General features: G+C 35.4%; 1 protein-coding gene across 2 annotated transcripts; it reads right to left on the bottom strand.

Annotated features, from left to right (window-relative positions):
• Positions 1 to 17158: 17158 nt before the first annotated feature.
• LOC140561658 (uncharacterized) lies at positions 17159 to 19685 on the bottom strand. Of its 2 annotated transcripts, XR_011980084.1 has the most exons (7): positions 19609 to 19685; positions 19272 to 19420; positions 19049 to 19150; positions 18602 to 18643; positions 18281 to 18376; positions 18019 to 18053; positions 17159 to 17389 (listed from the first exon to the last, which is right to left on the bottom strand). XR_011980084.1 is itself a non-coding variant. In XM_072686888.1 (6 exons), exons 1-6 carry the CDS (start codon positions 19649 to 19651, stop codon positions 17264 to 17266), a joined length of 714 nt encoding a protein of 237 aa, XP_072542989.1. In that variant the 5' UTR covers positions 19652 to 19685; the 3' UTR covers positions 17159 to 17263. The 2 variants fall into 2 exon arrangements, 1 of the variants encoding a protein (XP_072542989.1); XM_072686888.1 differs by having other exon boundaries at positions 19049 to 19420.
• Between the last annotated feature and the right edge of the window lie 2496 nt (positions 19686 to 22181).

Genomic DNA, 22181 nt, shown 5'->3' with positions numbered 1-22181 from the left:
TATCTTAGCTTCTCAGCTTCTTTCTTTCCTCCTTTCTCTCTCTCTCCTCTTTAAACTCTCCTTCTCTGACAGAGGCTCCTGCTAGACTGGCTTTTATTTATGTCCTTTTTTGGGACTGGAGGAGATGGAGTTTGCCGAATTACTCTCTGGCTATTATGGAGAAGAAAACTCCCCCCAGTGCAAGCCTACTGGGAGGGCTTTTGCACTGTCTCCCTACTGAGGCATCAGATCAGTGTGTGTGCGACTGACTGCCTGTGTGTGCGATTCCCTTTAGAAATGCTAATAAACAGATGAATGTCTGTCAGCTTATTTTTCTTTCCCCCTTTTTCATCTTTTATTCTTTATTTTAGTTCTTTTTTAAGTGGAATCCCTTCTCCAGCATGTGATTATGCAGCTGGTCACTAAGTGGACTCTGAAGCAGGTTGCTTGGCCACTGGGATCCAGCATGGAAAAACTCCTTGTACCCTTTGCGTGTAGCACCTCAAGTTAACTAGACTCTAGGGTCCGGTACATGTAAACATGCAGGGGGAAAACAGAGCTAGGCCCCGAGTTGCCACCCAACCAGGATTAGTTGTTTGTCAGCACATGCAAAATCAAATGAGTCTCAGATTTTTAATTGGAAAATTTACATTTTTACTAAATTGTTTAAAAAAATAACAGCGCTATCCAGTTGTCAGGTCCTCAGCAGCTCCACCAGCAAGAGCAAAGGTCAAAGGTCAGTGCATGATGCCTCTTGCTACTGATTCATACCCAAATTGTTCTTTTGAACCAGAGTTTTTTTTTTTTAATCAGTAAAACAGTTGTTATTTCAGATGAATCCAACTCTTTGTGTAGCACAATGCAATGTGATGCTGCTGTAAAAGGGCTTATTGTACGCCTACATGAAAGATGCATAAATAAAACAACTGATTCGACTTGTGAATAAATGAATCATTGAATCAGATGTTCTATTCAATGAAATGGACAGGCTGAGGGAATTTGTTTAATACGCTGAACTGACTTTCCCACTACTATCTGCCACATCACTAACATCTGTTTGGTTCATTGCCTTGCCAAGTGAATCAATGCATTAGTCAGCACTGATCCACTTACACTGGGTAGTGATTTACTCAGAAACATCTAAGGAAAGGTCTCTGAAAAGTCATGATAAGGTGGCATCTGAACTAATGGTATAAGTATTATGGATGTATTATTGTAATCATGACAAGACAACCGCAGTCACCTATCCATGCAGTAAACACATACATACATTGATACAGTGAGCACACATGCCCAGGGCACAACAGTGGCAGCAAACCCATAACCCTGTCATCAATAGCCCAATAGATGTTATTTGTAAGGACTGGTTTGTAATAAATGAATGTACTGTACATCTCTAATAAGGTACATTCTAAATACCTGAATGCTAAGTAGAGGCCAATGACAAAGCTTTCATGTATATAATATTGTCACATTATTTCAGGAAGATGTGTTATCAATTAGGACTAAACTAAATCACTTATTTTAACACACTGTTTACATCATGTGACATTCTGAATTAATTTATTTCATTTTAGCCTACATTTATTAAATGGCCATTTTATAGTTACAGTTCTTATAATACAATTTTACATTTAACCAGCCATAATAAAAAGTGGAATACATTAAAAATGTAAAAAAATGACTCACATGGTTCACACAAACACACACAAACTCAAAGACAACTTACCCCACCGTACCTCAGGACATTAAATGTGCCTAGGTTCTCAGTTCACTAGGTTTAGCAGACAAAAGTTAGCTATAATGTAGCATACTCAGTTATGTTATAGCCATTATAAGACCGAAATGCTTTTAGTAGCTTTGAATGGTTTCTCTTCTTTGACAGGGCAGCACCATTGGATATTAGGGACTTTTCAAGGTACTTTTACATTGTTTGTACCTTGGGGGACTCAAATACCTGTGCAGTTTCTTGACAGCGTTAAGCACCAACAAAGCATTAAACCCTAAGACACAGGCACAGAAACAAATTTAATTTGAGGAGGTCGTAATAAAGTCTTTTCTGCAAACTCTGCGTGCAAATTATAGGGGTTTGACTTGGAGCCTCTAGGATGTTGAACCCACTCCAGTGCCAAAAGAAACAGTGGTCTTCGCCAATGAACCAAATCGAGCTGTTTTTACACATGAATAGATATTAAATAAACAGAAAGAAAGAGGATGGGATTCTAATTGTAATTACAGCACAGTTTTAGTATATGACTGTATGCAGAAGATGTTGATATCCGATCAGTTGTGGACTAAAATGTGTGTTCTGCATTCCTGCTGCACAGGAAGTACCTGTGACTTGACCTGTGGATGGGTTACTGGCTTGGAAGTAGAGCAACAACTAATCAACGTTATCAATAATGTCAGTAATTTGGCAATACTACACAAGAGGCTGTAGGCTGAAGATCAAGTAGATCAGCACCCTTATACCAATACCAATGGTATATCATTGCCAATACCAATAGTATACCATCAATATAATGGTATATCATGACTTTGAGTGTATTATTTTACTTGTTCACATGCCACTGTCTTTAAACACTGATGAATATACAGCTCTCTGTTCTCCACTTGATTACCAGTTTCTACTGGTAAGGACATCTGCTTTCACCATAGTGTTTTTGTTGAGATGGATCATGAGTGCTAAACTTCAAACACAGAAATGGGCTGTCCATCAAAACCTGCGTTCAGCAGCTACTGGCATGTAGACTTCTTACCGTACCTTGGATTCCTTACCAGTGCTAGGTGAGATATCAGCACTCACAGAATGCCTTTTATCCAATCACATTGTATGGTACAAACTGGTATAATAAAAAAATCATTGACATTAAGTCTTATTATTATGCTTAATGATGTTTGTGCATCCCATTTACATCACATGACTGAAAGAGGGAAAATACAGACAGCAATGATTAGTTATGCACAATGCAAAAGGTAAAAAAATATGGAAGCACTTCACTTTAACATGACTTAAGATGGTTGGATATAATGTACAACTAATCTGTTTGAGCATCTAGAGAATACCACAGCAGAAACATAGGGGAACCAGTACAGTGAGTAACAGCTAAAACCACTGTTAAACTGAAGTAAAGAGTTAAAGTAGTGAGTGTTTGCATTTTAGCCCAGTTCAGTTTAGCAAGTAAAATAAATGCTGTTGGCTGAGGGGATGAGCTGCATTTTCATCTACATAGCATGGCTAAATTCTACTGACAGGTTAGCAGAGCTGCTAATGCTGATGGACCTGCTTAGCCACACAGACACAGGTACAGGATACAACTTATTTGTGTTTGGACGGATGTCTCTAAAAAAAAAGTGAGGAGCTACTTTAGGACTAGTGGCTGATGAGGCTGATGACCAGTTTTTATTTACACTATAGGGACAAACGTATTGGGGCAGAAGGGGTGTCCACAAACATTTGGATATATGCTGTATCTTGATTTTAAATATATTGAACAAAAATGCCAGAGTCAGAGTCAGATTTAGCCGACCTTAGTGAGAGTATTTGTAAGCGTCATGTAAGATTAATGACAATGCTTTTTCTTTCCCTAATTTATTGATCAATCGAATATATAACAGACCTACTAATCGATTATGGATATAATCGTCAGTTTGATATCTACTTGCAAAAATCCTGCTAAATATGCCCCTGATCTTCTCCCCCTTTGCTGTTGCATTTACTGGATGTGCAGAATCACTGTTTTCTTCAGGTATTGTCTGAATGGCCCCTGCTGCCTTTCAGTTCCCATTCATGAAAGGCAGCAGAGATGAAAACAGCAGTATCGGCTGAACATTTGAAATGCAAGTTAGGCTTGTTTAGCCTCAAATCCCCCCCCCCCCCCCCCCTTTCTGTCTCTGTCCCACTCTTATGGGCCAAGAATCAAACTGACTAGAGCTTAAGTGTCCATTGTGATTCAGAGAAGGATTAAGTGTATATGACAATAATCAGTCTTGTGCCAGTGGTATTTTGATGCAACATAAAACATGTCTAAATGTCATAAAACAGTAATAATAGTCTAGTGGATTGTATTTTAACTGAACTTGAGCAGGCGACCAGGTGGTGGGGACTCTACAAACCACAGTCTGAGTTGAGCACAGGTTTATGGGGGCACTTCCAGTCATAAAGTTCTGTAATACACAGCATTGTCAGGCGGTACAAATATGGCACATCTGAAGCATTCATACAGACTTTTATGCATATATATATATATATATATATATATATATATATATATAAATAACAGTTATAAATGTTGGAAGGACACACTCATTCATTAATGAATTCAATTGCACATACTGCCATGTGTTCTAAAAGGTATCCTGCAGTAAATCTTCTTTACTTTTAAAGTTTTCTTTAAACTCACAACATTCCCCCTATTGCAGTGAGGACTGTACCTCATATTAGAGTCTTTCAACCGTAACTTACATTCAGTATTTACATTGGACTCATGTTGTGAAATGATTGTTTTGGTAAAACACGACACCTGCTGGTGGTGTAATAGTAAAGCAACTCAAATTCACATAACGACCTTTTCCCCTAAAGCCTTTTATATCAAGTCTACAGGAAGCAAAAGCTATTCTTGAGGTCAGGACAGAACCAAAAAATGACTATAATGATATATGATTATATATAATATAATGATATAATATCATTCAATAACAATACTTGCAGAAACATGTTCTAAATTCAGCCCCGTTTGATTCTGGGCTTAAAGCTGAATACGGAGTGTGGAACAGGGCACAGCCCCCCCCCCCCCCCTTCCCCCCCCTTCTCCCTCTTCCCATTTCCTTCTTTTTTTAAGTTGAGTTTATTAAACGTTTTTGCAGAGTAGTGAAAGTAAATAAGCTGGTAGGAAGGTAACAGGAGCTTAACATTTGAATAAATAGTTCCTAACTAAAACTAATTACAATTGTATTAAGTGTCATTCAATGCGAGTATGGATGACTCTGGTATAGCACTCTCATTGGTTTGTGAAATCAGGTGTGCTGGTAAATGAATTGTAACAAAGCAACTTAAATAATGTTTATAAAACTTCATACAAGCCAGACTAGATAAGTAGGTTTTTAATGTGCATTTAAGGTTTTAGCTCATCTCACCTCTACTGGAAGTCTGTTCCAGTGGTTTGGAGCGTACTGTCTAAAAGCTTTGAATAACAATTAAAGACAATAACTGGAGGATTTGAGGGATCTTTGTGATTCACAAACCAAAATCATGTTCAAGATGTAGTCAGGTGCAAGACCATGTAGTGCCTTATAAACTAATAAAACAAAAACTATTAAATTAATATGAAAACTAACCTGTAGCCAGTTGCAAAAAGGCTATTCTATTAAAGGCTATCTTAAAGAACCTGGTGGGCCATGGTATCAAAATCAGCACTCAGGTCAAGTAGAACCAGAATAAGGTCAAGCAGCATCATAATTTGTTCTAATATTATTTACTACTGCAGGGCTACGAGCAGGGCAGTCTCTGTGTTATGGATTAGTCTTAAAAATCTGATTGGAACCCCTAAATCTTTGTATTTAAATATAAAAAAGGGAGATTTGAAAGCAGTCTAAAAGTTCCCTTTCGTTACAAGAGTAAGAAATACAGAATTAGAAACTGAACCATTTAAAACAGGCTTTATCCTTAATCCTTATATATTGGTATAGTGCAAGGTACTTGTCTGCAAGTACAGTGGATTGAGCCACTGTGTGCAGTGTCTTGGGCTGTGTTCAGAATGGTCAAATCTTTAAGGCATTCACTATTCACAACATTTAGGCCTATGATATACAGTAGTAAACTGGCTGATAAGAGAAAAGCAGAAAGATTTATTACTGAGAATTTCCTGTAACGAAACAACATGGTTGACACTGTAAACAAAGAAAAAAGGCTTCCTTGACTCGTAAAAATAGTGGAACCTTTTTAGTTCAATGTAGAACCACATTAAAGGGTTTATTAAAGAACTACAGGAAATACAAGAGAATCCTTTTACTGTCACAGCGTCATTACTTTAACTAAAGTACCATTAAAAATCCATTTTAAAAGGGTGGAAAGTGAATTAATTTTGTAATTAGCAGCAACTGCCAATTCACACTTGGTCTCATCAGAGGGAAAGGCCGCCATCTTGTGTATAAAGACAGAAATGCGTTCTGGGAACATTAAGTTTTATACAGTTTATTTACAGTGCTGAGTGTACTATGGGCCCTTAGAGCTATTTTTAAATCCCAAATATTGCTATATATTACTGTGTCAGTTTTCTCCCACCCTTAAGATACATCCAATATTTCTTGAAGTATCTCAGTCTGCTGTTGAATATCTATTTATAAAGATATGAGGAAAGCCAGTGTTGTACAAAATAGGTGTGGATAAATTCTGAATATTCTCTGTATGCTAATCGTTATCCGATAATTAGTTAGCGTTAGTTAGAGTTCTTGACAAACAAACATGAAACCTGCATTTGTTCACATTATGTTTTGTTGTGAGAATTTGATGCCTATTCTCTAAACGACTCTAACTGTGCTACAACACAGTTAATACTGAAATATGGCACTTTAAATGACAGGTGGCAGCTATAATGACATAAGCTTCATTCCCTGGCAAAACATTACTGTACATAACTTATCCTACTTTCTTAAACTCTAAAAAGTGTAAACGTCACCTTGGTTTTTTAAGCTATCAGGGCTAAAACAGTCAGGTGTGGAGTGATTTGTATAGGGCATTATTAACATTTCCCATTTGAGATGGCTGGTGAAATCTGCTTTGATTCGTCATTGCTCTTGGTGGCACACAGCTCCATATTCAACTGTGCTGTCCACATTGGTCATGTTCTGTACAGTTCTCCTCCTTTTATTGCCAAAGGTCAGAGCAGCGTAGTTTACTTCCTCTGTCTTCTGTTTTAAAAAGAAAAGTCACTGAAATTATTCTCATAGTTGTGAGATTATAAATGTTATATAGTACAGTTATTTATTTCATTAAGCCAGGTTTAAGCAACACCTACATTGTCACCTGCACCAACACTTTCATCTGTTACACCTGCAATAAATACACAAAAATAGTATTCAGTGTGTGGACAACAAAGAATACAAGCAATATATTGTTGTTGTCATGCAAAAAAAAAAAAAAAAATGTACAAAGATTCATTAATAACAATCTTGACATAATATAAAGGATTCAAACTAAAAAAAAGTGAAAAACAGCAAAAATGAGGATACAGGGTTTTTGCATTTTTGCATGTAGTGCTATTATGTATACAAAGTTGTATTTTTTCAAAATGTAGGTAACAGGCAACATTTTATGCAGTCATTCCTACCTGATCTTTTCTTCTTTAAGAGATGACAGAGCAAAATAATAAGAAACACTTATGCCACATTAGGTGCTCCTAATACCGCCACTAGGTTTTCCAACACTTGCATTTTTCCTAATATCAAAATAACATTATTTAGCACAGGTGGTCGTATAATTCTTGATGATTCAGATTTAAAAAACAAAAAAACAAAATGACAGATAATGACCGTCTCTTATATTACTAAACGTGACAGAGGAGAGTGGGGCACTCTATAAAATATATTTCCAACATCTGTAGTACATTTAGTTCAAACTGTGTAAAAACATTCAAAATTAAACTGTTTATGTAAATTGATATGGGAGGAATATGGACTAATTGTTTTTTTAGGAGGTTATGACTGTATATTTATATATAGTTATGACTGTATATTAAAAAGCTAGCTCTTACAGTGAGTTATTTACATGCTTCGAACATGCTTGCAATATTACAAACAGCAAAAGGGAAAATAAAACCATACTGGAGTAAATAACTATTTCTATTCTCATACAGAAAACACAATAATAAAAAACAGTGAAAAGGTTATTTATAAGGATACAAGAATGCAGCTGAAAAAAGGACAAGTTGTGCTTGTATGGGAAAACATTATTACAAGATTACCAAAATGTCTCCATGAGAAAGATTTTCCTACATTAGTTTGGACCCACTCTCCCCTACATTCCAGGTAAATTTACACCACAGTAATAGCAGTTCTTTGTTCTGAGAAAAATACCATTAAAACAAAAGAACACAAATAACTACTGAATGAAGCACATTTTCTCAAATGATATAAGCTAGTGACTAGAGCACACCCACCATCTTCCTCTTCATCATTTTTGCTTCTTGCGTTTGGTGGAGCTTCTGTAAAACAGTACACAGTACATTTACATGTAGTCTTCCAGATTTTCTTTGGCAATCCTGGCAAAAGGATCTCAGCAAGTCCAAATTGTACTCACCTAAAATCAGCTTACTTCCTCTTCATAAGAAAATGCCCCACAAATATATGTTGCGATATCTGTTTGTTCCACTGATGAAAAAGATAAATTGAAGGTATTTTTGTTCCATGTGGCTTTAATGGAAGGTTTTTTCAATTCCTCACCTTCCTCAGTCATTTCCACTTCACCCGTTAATGATTTAACCATAGCTATACAGACTGGGTTATCATCAAGGGGAAGTTTTATCCAGAATACAAAAAAATGCCCATTTAGCTGAATGTGGCAACTGAGACTGGTGGGGAGCCCAGGATTTACTCTCACTGTTGACTCCAGGTGTGAGATAAAACTTTCAACATCAAGTCCACCTTAAAACGACAGGATGCACACAAACAAAGAACTTAGTAGTAACTAAACATACACTAACACATGTAACAACCCAAAACTGTATTGTTTATTCTATATATTCTGTACTTATACCTAAGCTTTTCTAATAAAAGGTTTAGTTGAAGAGGTGAAGGTATATACTCACACTGCATAATGACTAGAAAAATCAAATATAATAATCCAGTCATACTGAGATTGGCTTAATGAAGATCTTCTGCTCATCTAGAATTCAAACTCTTCTGAGATAAATGAAATGAAGAGAGGGTGGGCTCTGTCAGTTTCACTTGCTACTAGCTGATTGGCTAGTTCATCACATTTGAATTGGAGTTGCTCACTAAAGTAGTTGGTGTATGTTCTTCATAAAATAGGGTATATAATGCAGCAAGGCATTTCTCAGTGGAGGCTAAGCCCTTTGTGCCAGGCAGAAGGAACTTGATCATAAACTTTGCTTAAAACAAAGTTCCTGGATGGTTCTTGAATTAAATGTATAATTGTATTAAATTAATTTGTTGTTTCTACATTTCTGCAGTTATTTAAGGTCAATTTAAAGTCTATACTAAAAGTAGTTTTTTGGATTTTTGGAAGAATTTACAAGAAAGCCAAAGATATAATTAGGAAGCCAACCAAACCTTTAAACTTGCTTAAAGAAGCATTATTCTAGAATTTTTTCAGTGTAATTCATTTTTTTTCACTGTTATAAATACAAATCCTGCTTTTACCCTCTTCATAGACAACTGTACACAAGCTTTTGTTGAAGTTGAAGTTAAAATGGTCAGAAACAAAGTAAGTGATTGTATAAGTTACCCAACACAACTAGACAGCAAACGGCACAAGAACACTAATTACCAGTACTGATGTCTGAGTGTATATTTAGCAAGTTTGCTAACATCACCGTGAGATGTCTAGCTAGCGGCTAAACCTCTGTCAGAGGTTGGTTTATGATGTCAAATTATGTTAACTCTTGCATTCTTTTATCTCTTTCAGCTTGCTAGCTGAAGATTCATAGTTAATGGTGTGTAATGGCGTCTGCTGTAAAGTGTTATCCAGTTCTAGTGAGGGGTCACATGCAGCTCCGTCAAAGTTACATAGCGCAGTAGCGGCATTTTGGCCCCAGGGAGACAAGGACAGACTCTTCCCTACTGCAGTCAGTGGAGCATCACAGTGATGAAGTTGTTATTTAAAGATATCATTGCTATATAATGTTTCTTTAAAGATTTTAAGACTTTTCTGTAGCGTGTAACATTTCTGTTTACATAAATTCCTCCTCTGTTAAGCTGCAGCATGCCCTGCAGTTTGCTTAGACTGGTCAAATCATTACTTACAGGCCAGGACATTGGGCATGTTTTTAGCAATGCCTGATTTTAGTCAGTAAACTACAGCAGCCGCAGCAGCAGCAGCAATAGCTAGCATACATGAAGAGGGTCCAGGTAAACATAAAGACATTCTTGCTTTGCTAATCTTAAAATATTTGTTAAGATCTTAAACCAACTCTACTGTCAAATGAAAGCTGTGTCAGACTATGCTGAAATACAGACTGTCAGACTTTTGACTATCACAGCTGCTTCTGGAGCTGGATAACACAGCTGGATTCTGAATCTTCATATACTTCAAATATGTATAAGGATCAAGCTAGCTACAGCAGCTAGGGGGGAGATGGCCACTCACTTGGGTAAAACTAAAATATACTAATTGTGGGCAAGGGAGGAGGGAAAATACTGAAGAAAAATGGGTACTTCTGTGAACGGTGTGGCTCGCTGTTTCCGGTGCAGTCCTGCCCATCGGTGGTGTGTATAATGCAGTCTGTATGGGTATGCATGTGTGGCTGGAGATGTATGTCAGCATGTCTATGTCTGTTTTTATGTTCACATGTACATTTTCATGGTAAAAAAACAAAACAACAAGAAAAACATTATTAAAATTAAATTAAAATTACATGGTTTAGATTGTTGTTTTGTTTAACAAAATAAACCAGCTGTTTTCTTCCTGTGCCTTTAAGGTTGCTGAAACACTCTGTGAGTGAGTGATGCTAAACTGCCTTGGTTTTCAGGGCATCACTAAAGCAATTATTATTTATGGTGGTTAAACTGGTTTAACACAGTTTAACATTCTTCTGTCAAAGTCTGATATGAAAGAATATGAAAAAATAAAGACATTTGAACTCTCATTATTCAGATTTTAAACAAGTAGAGGAAAGTCTGTCAAACTGCACAGTCAAAGTGGAAAACTGCCCATTGTTTGGGTTCCTTTCCTCTTGGATATGAGGAACGTATATTCAGAACCATGTATATTTCATATCATATTTATTTAAATATTAAAATCAGCGAGGGCACATTCTTGGTTTTCCAAACCGTGATTAAGCCTAGTCTTGGACTACACATTATTTTTCTTTCTATGGAGAATCTTTGTTTAGTATATTGTGTAGTAAAAAAAAAGGCATAGTCCCTGTCTGGGAAGATAAGACAAAGTGTCACTGCCCATAATGAGTGCTTTTAGTGCTTTCTTATAGATGTATACTTGCGCAACACATCACTGCTTTACATATTCAATTTTACTCTTAGTGTAGTAACTTAGTCTTCATGCACATATTTGCACATGTGCATATTTATATATTTTGTATTTTTTTGTCTTTGTATTTATTGTCAGTACACACTGTCCTATGTTTTGTCTATTGACCTTGCACTATTGTATCGTGTCTGCACTGGAGAACAATTAGCCGAACAGTTTTTGTTGAACTGTACAAGCCTGTATTAGTATAATAACAATAAACTTGAAATGAATTGAATAGCAGACAAAAACAAATGTATCACAATAAATGAGGATTTTTTAAAAATACCTTTTCATACTGAATATCATCAATTCAAACAGACTGCAAAACAAATGAGTTGTAATCATATCTGCAGACTCGGAATGAAGAAGACAGCAATTTAACCTTTTACATTACATTTAACTGTCAATCATTTCAGAAATTTGGTAGAATGAGTATAACCTACCACTAATACATGTAAGATTCAGCTTGACAATCAGTGTAAAACAATATGGGGGAGATGTAGTGGTGGTTACAGAGCTTTATTAACACATACAGTCTGCTTTGCATTGAACTATATGCACTGATTTACAATTCCTCTTGGTGTCGCACAGCTCCATATATGACATTGGTGTTTGCATTGCTTCTCTTCTGCACAGTTCTCCTCTGTTTGTGGCCAAAATTGAGAGCAGCGTAGTTTACTTCATCTGTCTTCTGTTTAAAAGAAACATCATTCATTTTTATCATTCATTTCAAACCATTTTAATTCTGTGAAATATACAGTATATTTTTAAGTTTACATTTAAATTCCACCTACATTATCACCTTCAGGACTGACTTCATTAATCACACCTGTATGAAATAGGCAAATGTAATATGCTGTTATTATGAAGATAACAATGTTTTCTTACAATATTTGAATGATATGTGAATTATACTGCCTAGGCTTAACATAATTATTTGTACCTGTTCTGTTCTTCTTTAAGCAGTGACAGAGTGAAATGATGAGAATAATGGATGCCACATTGGTTGCTGCTAATGCTGCTGCTAGGTATTTAAACACTTGATTTTTCCCTATTGATTCAAGAGAACATTGTTTCAATATTTTATTGTTTTCATAGTTTATTTCAGGGAAGAATATATTTTAATTAAAACATACCAAATGTCATATAACAATATCATCTTACTGCATGATATACCCAAGTCCTCGAAACAAAAGAGTGACGTAAATTAATGATCAGATTACACCCACCATCTTTCTTGTAGACATCTTTAATTGTGGTGTTTGGTGAAATTACTGGAAAGAAAAGCACAGTTAATTTACAAGTAATACACAGAATTCAGTTTAAAAATAACAACTGGGTTAAAAAAAAAACCCTCATCATGGGACCAAAGGCCCCTGTGAACACATCTTGCATAACTGACTATCTACATGCGTTAATGCCAATAGACATTACAGGTGAAAAAGCTTGAGGATAAACAGTAAGCTAGTTTATTATGGAATAAGGTGCATAATGTGCATTAATTTGTTAATGCAAACCAATTATTGGATTGGGTGATACAATTAATACTGGTTTTCTAAACACAGAGACGTACATACAATCATTAATTATACTAAAGTTATTTGCATTTGTTTTAACATTAATAAATACTGACATAGAGCACTTCTAAGGAGCTATTTTAATTTTTCTCTTTTTCACTATTATATATATTAACTCTGAGATAAAAGAGATAAACTTAAAACCCAGAGAGTAATATTTACTTTAGTTAAATTTTACATCAACAGTTTTTAGTACAACCTAAATATATATTATATTTTATTTGTACTTATTCATAAGAAAGCATGTAATGTCAGACTAAAGAATTTTAAAATTAAATAAACTTGTACTTGATTGTAAATGATTTTCAATAATAATAAGAAGAGCAGACTCATATTGACAATGCATTTTAAAATGTAAAGGTACAGTGTATACATGATCGATGAGTAAATAAATTAAAGACTATGGCAAAGTCTTTATATGGATTTACGAATATTTATGTAATGAAGTACACATTTTCAGACTTTTGCTTGTGACAAAGTCAATATAATGTAACAAATTGTTATATTTTTCTTATTCATATTTTACAAAACAGTTTAAATTCCAGATATAACATACTCACCATCAGCATGCTTGTCAACAACCAGCTTACTACCATTTCCAAAAAAGAATTGTCCAATAGTGTATGTTCCACAAGCATATGTTGCAATATCTGTTTGTTCCACTGATGAAAATGACAAATTAAAGGTCTTTTTGTTCCATGTGACTTTGATTCTGGAATGGTTTTCGAATTGTTTACACATGTCTACTTTTTCCATAAATGCTTTAGCTGAAGCTATGCAGACTGGAGCATCATTAAGAGGAATTTTGATCCAGAATATTACAAAGTGCCCATCTACCAGAACATGGCACTCAAGACGGGTGGGGAGCCCAAGCCTCACCCTCACTGTTGACTCTAGCTGTAAGACATGACTTCCAAAACCACATCCACCTTGAAATCACAGGACAAATAAATAGTAGTGATCTGTTAAATGCTATAGAGAGATCAGATCATTAACTATTAAATTCAAGACTTTAAACATTTAGATCACAATCTATACTTTATTTAAGTATAACATCGATCCAACAAGTGATAAACAACTATACTTACACTGAGTCATGAAAAGAAAAGTTAGATATAAGAATCCCGTCATATTGAGATTGCCTTTAAGAAGACCTTCTTCTCCTCTACTGTAAATTCATCTAAATGCGAACTCTGCCAATATAGAGAGAGGATAAAGGGGTGGAGCATTTTCAGTACATGCAGTGATACAGTTGGCCTGTTGGGTTGCACTAGATTTCATTATATGTGTTCATAAATGTTATACTTAAATAAGCAGTGCTGGTTCTTCCTGCGGCAAGGCAACTTAGTTAACTTAGTTTAGAATGAACGATAAGCTTATGTACATTTTAGGAGGAGAGCTATTATAAATCCATTCTATAAATTATTATTGTTAATCCAAAAAAGTCTTGATGCTCTAGATTAAAAAGAAAAAAAAAGCAAACATCAGTCATCAAACATGTCGACTGACAGACCATGTTGTGGGTAAAGCCTAAAATGTGTTAATTTATTGTTTATTTATCGATTTACTTTTTAATTTGATTCTTTTATGAAAATACAGAACAAACAAACAAACAAACAAAACCTTCATATTGTTTCAAAGATGAGAAAAGTATACACTGGGCATAAAAGAAGCACTATATGTAAGTTAAAATCAATATTCACAGATACATATATCCTTTCAGTTTTAAAATCTGTATTTATACACAAAACAACATAACCTACATTTCTATTTTATGCAGTTCAGCATTAGGCCTCTAGACCATGAGGTTTTACACGTTTATATATGTACAAGTTTGTATATACTTCATATTGTTAGAGAATTGGACTCTCACTTTTGTGTTGTAGAGGGAAGACCATTTTAGTAGATCTCCCTCACAGGCCCCTAAATTAGAAACACCTACATGTACCTACATCTGATGTATACAGCTGCAATAGAAATAATATGAATTAGGTGAATTAGGACAATTGACAAATTTTAAGCTGTATGCAATAAACCAGACAAAAACAATTTAAATAGATCCACAAAACTAATATAATTAATATATGATAAGTTGTCATTAAAATGCCAATTTTAACGATGACTGCTGTCTCAGATATGTTCAACTCCTTAACGACATGTATCTTTAGTACAAAGTAGAGCTCCTATTATGGCCTGCTGCAAACATGATACATAGCCATAGACCAGCTTCTGGCAGTGTTCCTAAGGAATCTTAGCTCACTCCCCTTGGGCAGTGGCTACCAGGTTACCACTATTCATGAGTTTGAGGATAATTGGCAAAAGATTATCAATGGGCTTTAAATAAGGCAACTGTGAAGACCACTCCAGAATCTTCCAGGACTTCTTCTGAAACCAAACCTTGGTGGACTCATTGTCCTGTTGGAAGGTCCAATAATCACCCAAGCTGCAAGTTCTCCACAGAAGCCATGCAGTTTTCTTCTAGGATTTCCTTGAATCCATTTTGCCCCCAAAAGCTGCAGGCTTCCAGTGCCAGAGGAAGAAAATCAGCCCCAGAGCATCACAGAGACACAGCCATGCTTTAAAGTAGGCAGGCTGTAGTTTTCAGCATATGCTTCATTCTTCCTCATACAGACATAATGCTGATTGATTGGTTCAGATTGGTTGGTGACAGATCAGAAACATTCTTCAGGAGGCATGTATGGATTTGTCAAGATTTTGAGAATACTTCACTGTTACAACCCACTGTTTTCTTTCTTTTTTCTTCAATATATTCTGCAGATTTCGTGGATGGGTGGTGCATGGTGATTGGTGCCCAGAAGAGGGAGCCACCTAAGAAAGTGTTAAAACAAACTAGAGGAACAGATAGAGGACATTGCTTGTGATGTGTTTTCCATGCAGTCCTCATTCTTCTACCAGCATTTATAAAACCTTTATTTATAGTTAAAGTTATGTTTCAGTTAAACTGTATAGTGTTCAGTAACTGTGTGTTAGTAAGACTCATGTTGAAGTATGATCTAAACCTATGTCATATTGTTGAGACTTTCCTTGCAGTCTTTAGGTTACCTTGAGTGTATTAAAACTTTTGGTTCGGTTTTTGGGGAAAAGTCATTGGACATCCCCTGGATTGTCTTTCCTCATTCGTTTTCTAATTGCATGGTCACGCAGTTTGTGAGGACATCCTGCTCTAGACAGATTTACATGTATCATATTCCTTCCATTTCCATTTCTTAATGATGGATTTAACTGAACCCCAAGGGAGGTTAAGTGATTTTCTTGTATACATCCCCTGACTTATACTCTTCAATAAGCTTTTCTCAGAGCAGCTTGGAGTGTCCTTTTGTCTTCATGGTGCATTTGTTGCCAGAAATACTAATTAACCAGTGACTGAACCTTCTTCACAGGTGTCTTTATACTACAATCACTAGAGACACATTCACTGCATGCAGGTAATCTCCATTTCACTAACTGTGAGACTACTAGCATGTTTTGGATGGACCCCTATTGAATTAGGTCACTTTAAAGGGGGTAAATATTTACACAATCACTTATTTTACACTATATATTTTTCTTTATTTGACATAACTTGTAGAAATCTGTTATCATTTGAGTTTTATTTTGTAAATTCTTGTAAAAAAAAAAAATAAATTAATGATGTTGACCATGATTCTTTTCATAAAGGCAATAAAAGGGGAAAACACCTAGGGGGTGAATCCTTTTTTGAAGTACTGTATGTGCATTTTTTCTTTGTAACAGGCTATATACATGTAAATGTTACATGTTAGAATATATTGTAATGGTTTTAATGATGATAATTCAAAACTTTTGTATCTCCTTTCCGTGTTTCACTTTTTCACATAATTTAAATCTAAGAGTTGTTCTTTGCATTGAGTTAACATTTACAAATGAATAGACCAATTGCAATGCAACAAAATACATTTTAAATTGAGTTAATCAATAAACACATTCTGATAAAGAAAAACCCTGCAGCATTGTTTCATTTATATTGAATGTATACCCATAGCACAAACTGTATGCCATGTCATTGGCCATTGGATGGTCTTCACACGGGCTTCATGTTTACTCTACCCTCATCTAAGATTAGACATTGAAGTCATGTGATTTTGATTACTTGCCATCATAGCTTGTGTTATCTCATAGTTTTATTGACTTTCATGTACCAGATAGAGTTCAGGTGTCCCACTTTAGGCTGTGTTCCACATTAGAGCAATTCACTATACATACATTTCATTCTCATAGAGGCCTCTGAGCAATGGACAAAATGATAACTGCCACTGTTCATTCAAAACCCGTCTGAAAACAATGGCAGTGAAGGACATGATGAATCAGTCTAATTAAATTGCATAAAGAAATGCTTTAATAGTATTTAACCTGCATCTATGACTTTTAATTGACCTCAAACTGATAAGTATCACTGGGGTTTACAAAGTAATCAGACACCCTGTTCTTTACATTAAATATGCACATTGATTTGTGCACTGAGTTATAATTCCTCTTGGTGTCGTACAGCTCCATATATGACCGCAGTGTTGACAATGGTTTTCTTCTGTACAGTTCTTCTCTGTTTGTTGTCCAAATTGAGAGCAGCATAGTGTACTTCATCTGTCTTCTGTTTTAAAAAGAAAATTTACATGTGAAATGATCTCATCATTTAATCATTCATTAGAAACCATCTTAGTTCTAGATAGTATCTAGCAAGAGAACAGAATTGAGTAGTGATGACATGTCCCGACTAATATCCAGCAATTGAATAGAATGGTCTAAATTGTCCCGATCAATAATTATAATTATAAAATTTTACATTAATTTATTAGTCCTCAGTCTCACATTTATTTAAGCCTACATTCATTTAAATATTGTATAGACATGGTACTTATTCTTCTTGAATTAATGAACTTTTTATTGATTCACAGGTAAAGGACAGTTGTAAGCCAAATGTGTTCTTTTTAGAGAGATATGCATTAAATATGTAAACCTAGAACTTCCACAGCACACGGGTTAAATCCTTAATACAACAGCATTTTCCAATTATTTGAATTGAAAAGTTTTTCTATATAAAACCTATATAATATACTTTAAAAAAGTAAACATAAAAATTCATTAAATTAAGCAGGTCAGTAAAAATATGAAATCAAAGTGTGATTTGCAATCCAGACAAATCTGATCTGATTGAAAGGGCTAAAATTTGAACACTTTTTTAAAAGCACCTATTTTAATCCACATGAAACAACCACCTACATTGTCACTTGCTCTGCTGACTTCACCCATTACACCTGCAATAGCATAGACATGTTGCATGAGGGGAAAATTCTGTTTTTTTATAATACAATATAATATTTGTGAAAAAATGCATATTAATTGGGATAATTCATTTGGAATGTTACACATGCATCAACAAATGATATAGTGATAAATAGTATTAATAACACATATAAATGTGGAAATGTGAATATGACCTGTTTATGTGCTCTGTAGCAGTCTTTTACACAATGATTCCTACCTGATCTTTTCTTCTTTAAGAGGTGACAGAGTAAAATGATGAGAATAATCGATACCACATTAGTTGCTGCTAATACTTGTATGACATATGGAAAGCCTTGAAGTTTAGAAGAGAAAGTAATTTAGGGTTTTCAAGTTTCAACTTATTGTAATTTTTTACAATATTATTTTTTTAAGAAACACATTTTAGGGCATATTTAAGTACTAGCTTAAAAAATCACATGAACAAATATTTCAATGGTATATTCTGTACTTTGAAAGTACTTCTTTTCAGCATAACATTTGAAACAAAGAGCACAAATAATGATCAGATCACACCTACCATTTATCTTTGTGTTGTCCTTGATTGTGGTGTTTGGGGAAACTGCGGAAATGAAAGACTTATGAAGTAATAAAGTCCTCTTGCTTTTAAGAATATATTTGCTTTAAAAATACTGCCAAAAGAAGTCAAGAAATAAATAGGTAATTATGATTGTTTTAATCAGTAATAAGTCTTAATAAGCTTAATTAGTAACAAGACTTATCCAGGTCCCAGATTTAAAAATATTAATAAGCAGTATTCAAATTAAATAATGATGCTCAAGAGGTATCAGGTGCTGAGCAACAATGTACATCTATTAAGATCTACTTACATTATTTGTATTTGGGAAGCCACTCTGTAGTCAAGTGCAGATGATTTTTGCTCACAAATAAAGCTAAATTCCAATGAAAATTGAGTTTCTCTCAGAAATCTTTTACAAAACCTGATTTGCAGATATTTCATACTTACCATCCACATGTTCATCGAGAATCAGCTTGGTCCCACTTCCAAAAAACAAATATCCATAACTATGCACTCCGCAAACGTATGTTGCAACATCTGTTTGTTTCACTGATGAAAATGACAAATTGAAGGTTTTTTGGTTCCATGTGACTTCAACTCTGGACTGATTTTCAAATTCTTCACACATTTTCACATCATTTGAATATGTTTGACTTGTAGCTACACAAACCGGGGTTTTGTCAAGAGAAATTTTGATCCAGAATATTAAAAATATTCTTCCGTCTAGATGAGTGTGGCACATGAGACTAGTGGAGAGTCCTGGATGTGCTCTTACTGTTGGCTCGAGCTGTGAGACAAAACCACCAGTAGCGTGTTGACCTTAAAAAGACAGCACACAGAAACACAATGAATGTCTTCTGGTCTCCATAAAAAAATGTAGGTACATAAACTGTAAGAATATATTGTATATTTGAGATTATTCGTAACTTTAAAACCTTACACTAAAAGTAAGTTTTTTCCTGAAAAATATTAGATATGTCTAAGAAAAGGTAAGCAAATGTACTTACACAGAGTCACGACTAGAAAAGTTAGAAAGAAAAGCCCAGTCATTCTCAGATTGGCTTAAAGAAGACCTTCCTCTCCTGTTCTGTGAATTCATCTAAATGCAAACTCTCATAAGATCAATGAAGAAGGATGGGGCGGGGCATTAGTGTTACATGTAGTTAAAGGATTGGCCAGAAGGGTCACAGATACATGTTGGCAGTTGTTTCACAGACCACTAGCAAAAGCCTTGCTAACCCTATTCAACACCCTTAGCCTCAATCTCCCTTGACACTGGAGAGGGACAATTGTTATAGTATAGCTCCTCCTCTAATCGGCTACAACAAAGAAGCATTTAGATAATGTGAAATGTGATTTTGCATGTCAGTGTTTTTCATTTGGAGCATATAAGGTAGAGCTGGGCAATATGACAGTATTTTATTGTATCGTGACACATTTCTAAGAATATCAACAATATTATTAGTGCTTAAAGAACACTGATCAACTGAATGTTTCATTACCAACACTGCAATTAGACTGGTTTAATGAAATGAAGTGCAGCATATGTGGAATTAAAAACACTGTGTTCAGTACAGGAGAGGATCTGAATAGTAGTTTTAAAAATCTCTTGCAACTGATGTATTTAGTATGTGGTTAAATGTATCTGGATAAATATTGTGCATCGTGAAAATTGTCTTTAAATATCGTGATATAGTAATTTACCACATCGCCCAGCCCTAGCATCAGGTATAATCAGCCTCACATCATTTTTCTCAGTTTAAAAAGTTTAATAAACTAACAGTGTGAAAGACTCAAGTGTAGCTCTAGTTTGCTAGACTAAGACTGCTTTCAACTGTTCATTGGAAGGTTATATATACCAGATGATTAACTAGTGAATACAACTTCATACCATTCAGGTGCTGGTCGAAAGATCCACCCACTAAGCATGGAGATTCATAAAAAACAAAAACATTGACTCATTCACAAACACTGTGAAATATCAAAGCAGATTCAATAATATTAGTCAGCTGAGCATTGGAGTGTAAACGTAAAAATATAAAAAAAAAGGAAATGGTAAAATGTTGCAAAATACATCACATTGTTTATCATCTTCTTTCCTACTATTAACTATGACTTCACTGGCTGTTTGAGTGTAATTAACATGTGGTACAAATGGTATTTCCCAGTTGCCGACAGCACTTGAACACAGCATAAGCACCTGGTGCCTGCGGGACAAAATGAGCCAGAGCCTTGGGGATAAAGCTCAACATGTGGTTTTACATAAAATTAAGTCAAATATTGGTAAAATTAATGTTGCATACTAACGAACACCTGACATTATATTTCATTTATATATATATATATATATATATATATATATATACCCTGCCCAAGGCATGTCGCGATACTCATTGCTATCTTACACCTTGCCACCTTGTCTTTTTTTATGCCTTCCGCCTGCGTCATTTAAATAGCTACAGTGCTTGCGAATATATGTATGCCGGTGGGGTGATGGTCTCGAAAGAAGGTGTATCCAGATAAATATATGGTGTATTGCTATCTTGGCAATGGAAAACACAGGTGCGCCACTGATTAAAAATCAACCTAGGCAGACAGCAACAGTCAGACGTTCATTTCTATCTTGGCAGTAAATTGTCAACACAGGCATGTGCCCAACATGCATACACCCCTGCTTTGCACCATTGAAATAGCAATCTGCCAAAGTCAGACCTGGCTCTTAAAGGGAATGACAAGTGACTGGTTTATTGCATGTTACTCCCAAAACGCACCCATGATTAATTAAGAGACTTAGTACATGCCTTTTGCTCTTTTTTGAGCCGCGCAAGGCACACTTTTCTCGTCGTTGCGATAGCAAAGACAGACTGACACGCCCTAAATCAAGCTCTGTAGTGCTCAGTGGACGGCTCATCAAAAGATCACTAAAATAGAGCCCAAAGAAGTCAAAGTGTAAGTCAAAGGGAAGACTGTTCATATGGCTGCATCAATACCTTGTTTTCTCAGGTGACGGAAACAATCTGACCATGTAGTAGCTCAGACAGAAGGGAGGCAGGTGGAAGGCACGGTCACAGGTAAAGCCGAATAACGTCTAAATTCAGTACGAATTAAAACCCCAAAAGTCCCTAAGAGTTTAGTTCTATCATGAAGTACAGAAAGATTATGGTGGTGCTGCTGGTTAACACAATCAAAACTGTGAAAGTACTGTCACAGGAAAACACTGACACTGAGAAAAAAAACATATCTATAAATAAAGGCTCTAGATGACAGGAAGAGATCATTATCGTTATATATAGCCAGACTGGTCTGAGCTTACAGAAAGACTAGTGTAACTAATATGTCATGCTTGGTCAGGTGTGACAGTGAAAACAAGGAAACACTTGCAGGGATGGATGATGCAAGACTTTAATAAACAACAGGGCAACGTAAACAGAAATAACACAATAAACGACCAGGAGTACAGCAATCTAAGGGACAGAACTAGAAAGCAAAAATGTACGGGGCCACTCAAACAGGGCAAAGTAACACACCTGGGACTGGGAGGAAGCTGAACATCATACAGGGGAAACAATCAACATGCAAA

The sequence above is a fragment of the Salminus brasiliensis genome, chromosome 9 (genome assembly GCF_030463535.1).
Source record: "Salminus brasiliensis chromosome 9, fSalBra1.hap2, whole genome shotgun sequence".
Taxonomy (NCBI): domain Eukaryota; kingdom Metazoa; phylum Chordata; class Actinopteri; order Characiformes; family Bryconidae; genus Salminus; species Salminus brasiliensis.
The sequence above is the reverse complement of the archived record's forward strand: the minus strand, read 5'-3'. Positions and strand labels throughout refer to the sequence as shown.

Bases quoted from the DNA above. Each gene is read 5' to 3' on its own strand.
- LOC140561658 (XM_072686888.1), bottom strand. From the start codon at position 19,651: ATGACTGGGCTTTTCTTTCTAACTTTTCTAGTCGTGACTCTGT. The intron at 18,054-18,280 runs GTAGGAATCATT...ATGCTATTGCAG, and splicing joins CTTAAAGAAGAAAAGATCAG to GTGTAATGGGTGAAGTCAGC. The intron at 17,390-18,018 runs GTAGGTGGTTGT...TTTTTAAAACAG, and splicing joins TCAGCAGAGCAAGTGACAAT to AAGACAGATGAAGTACACTA.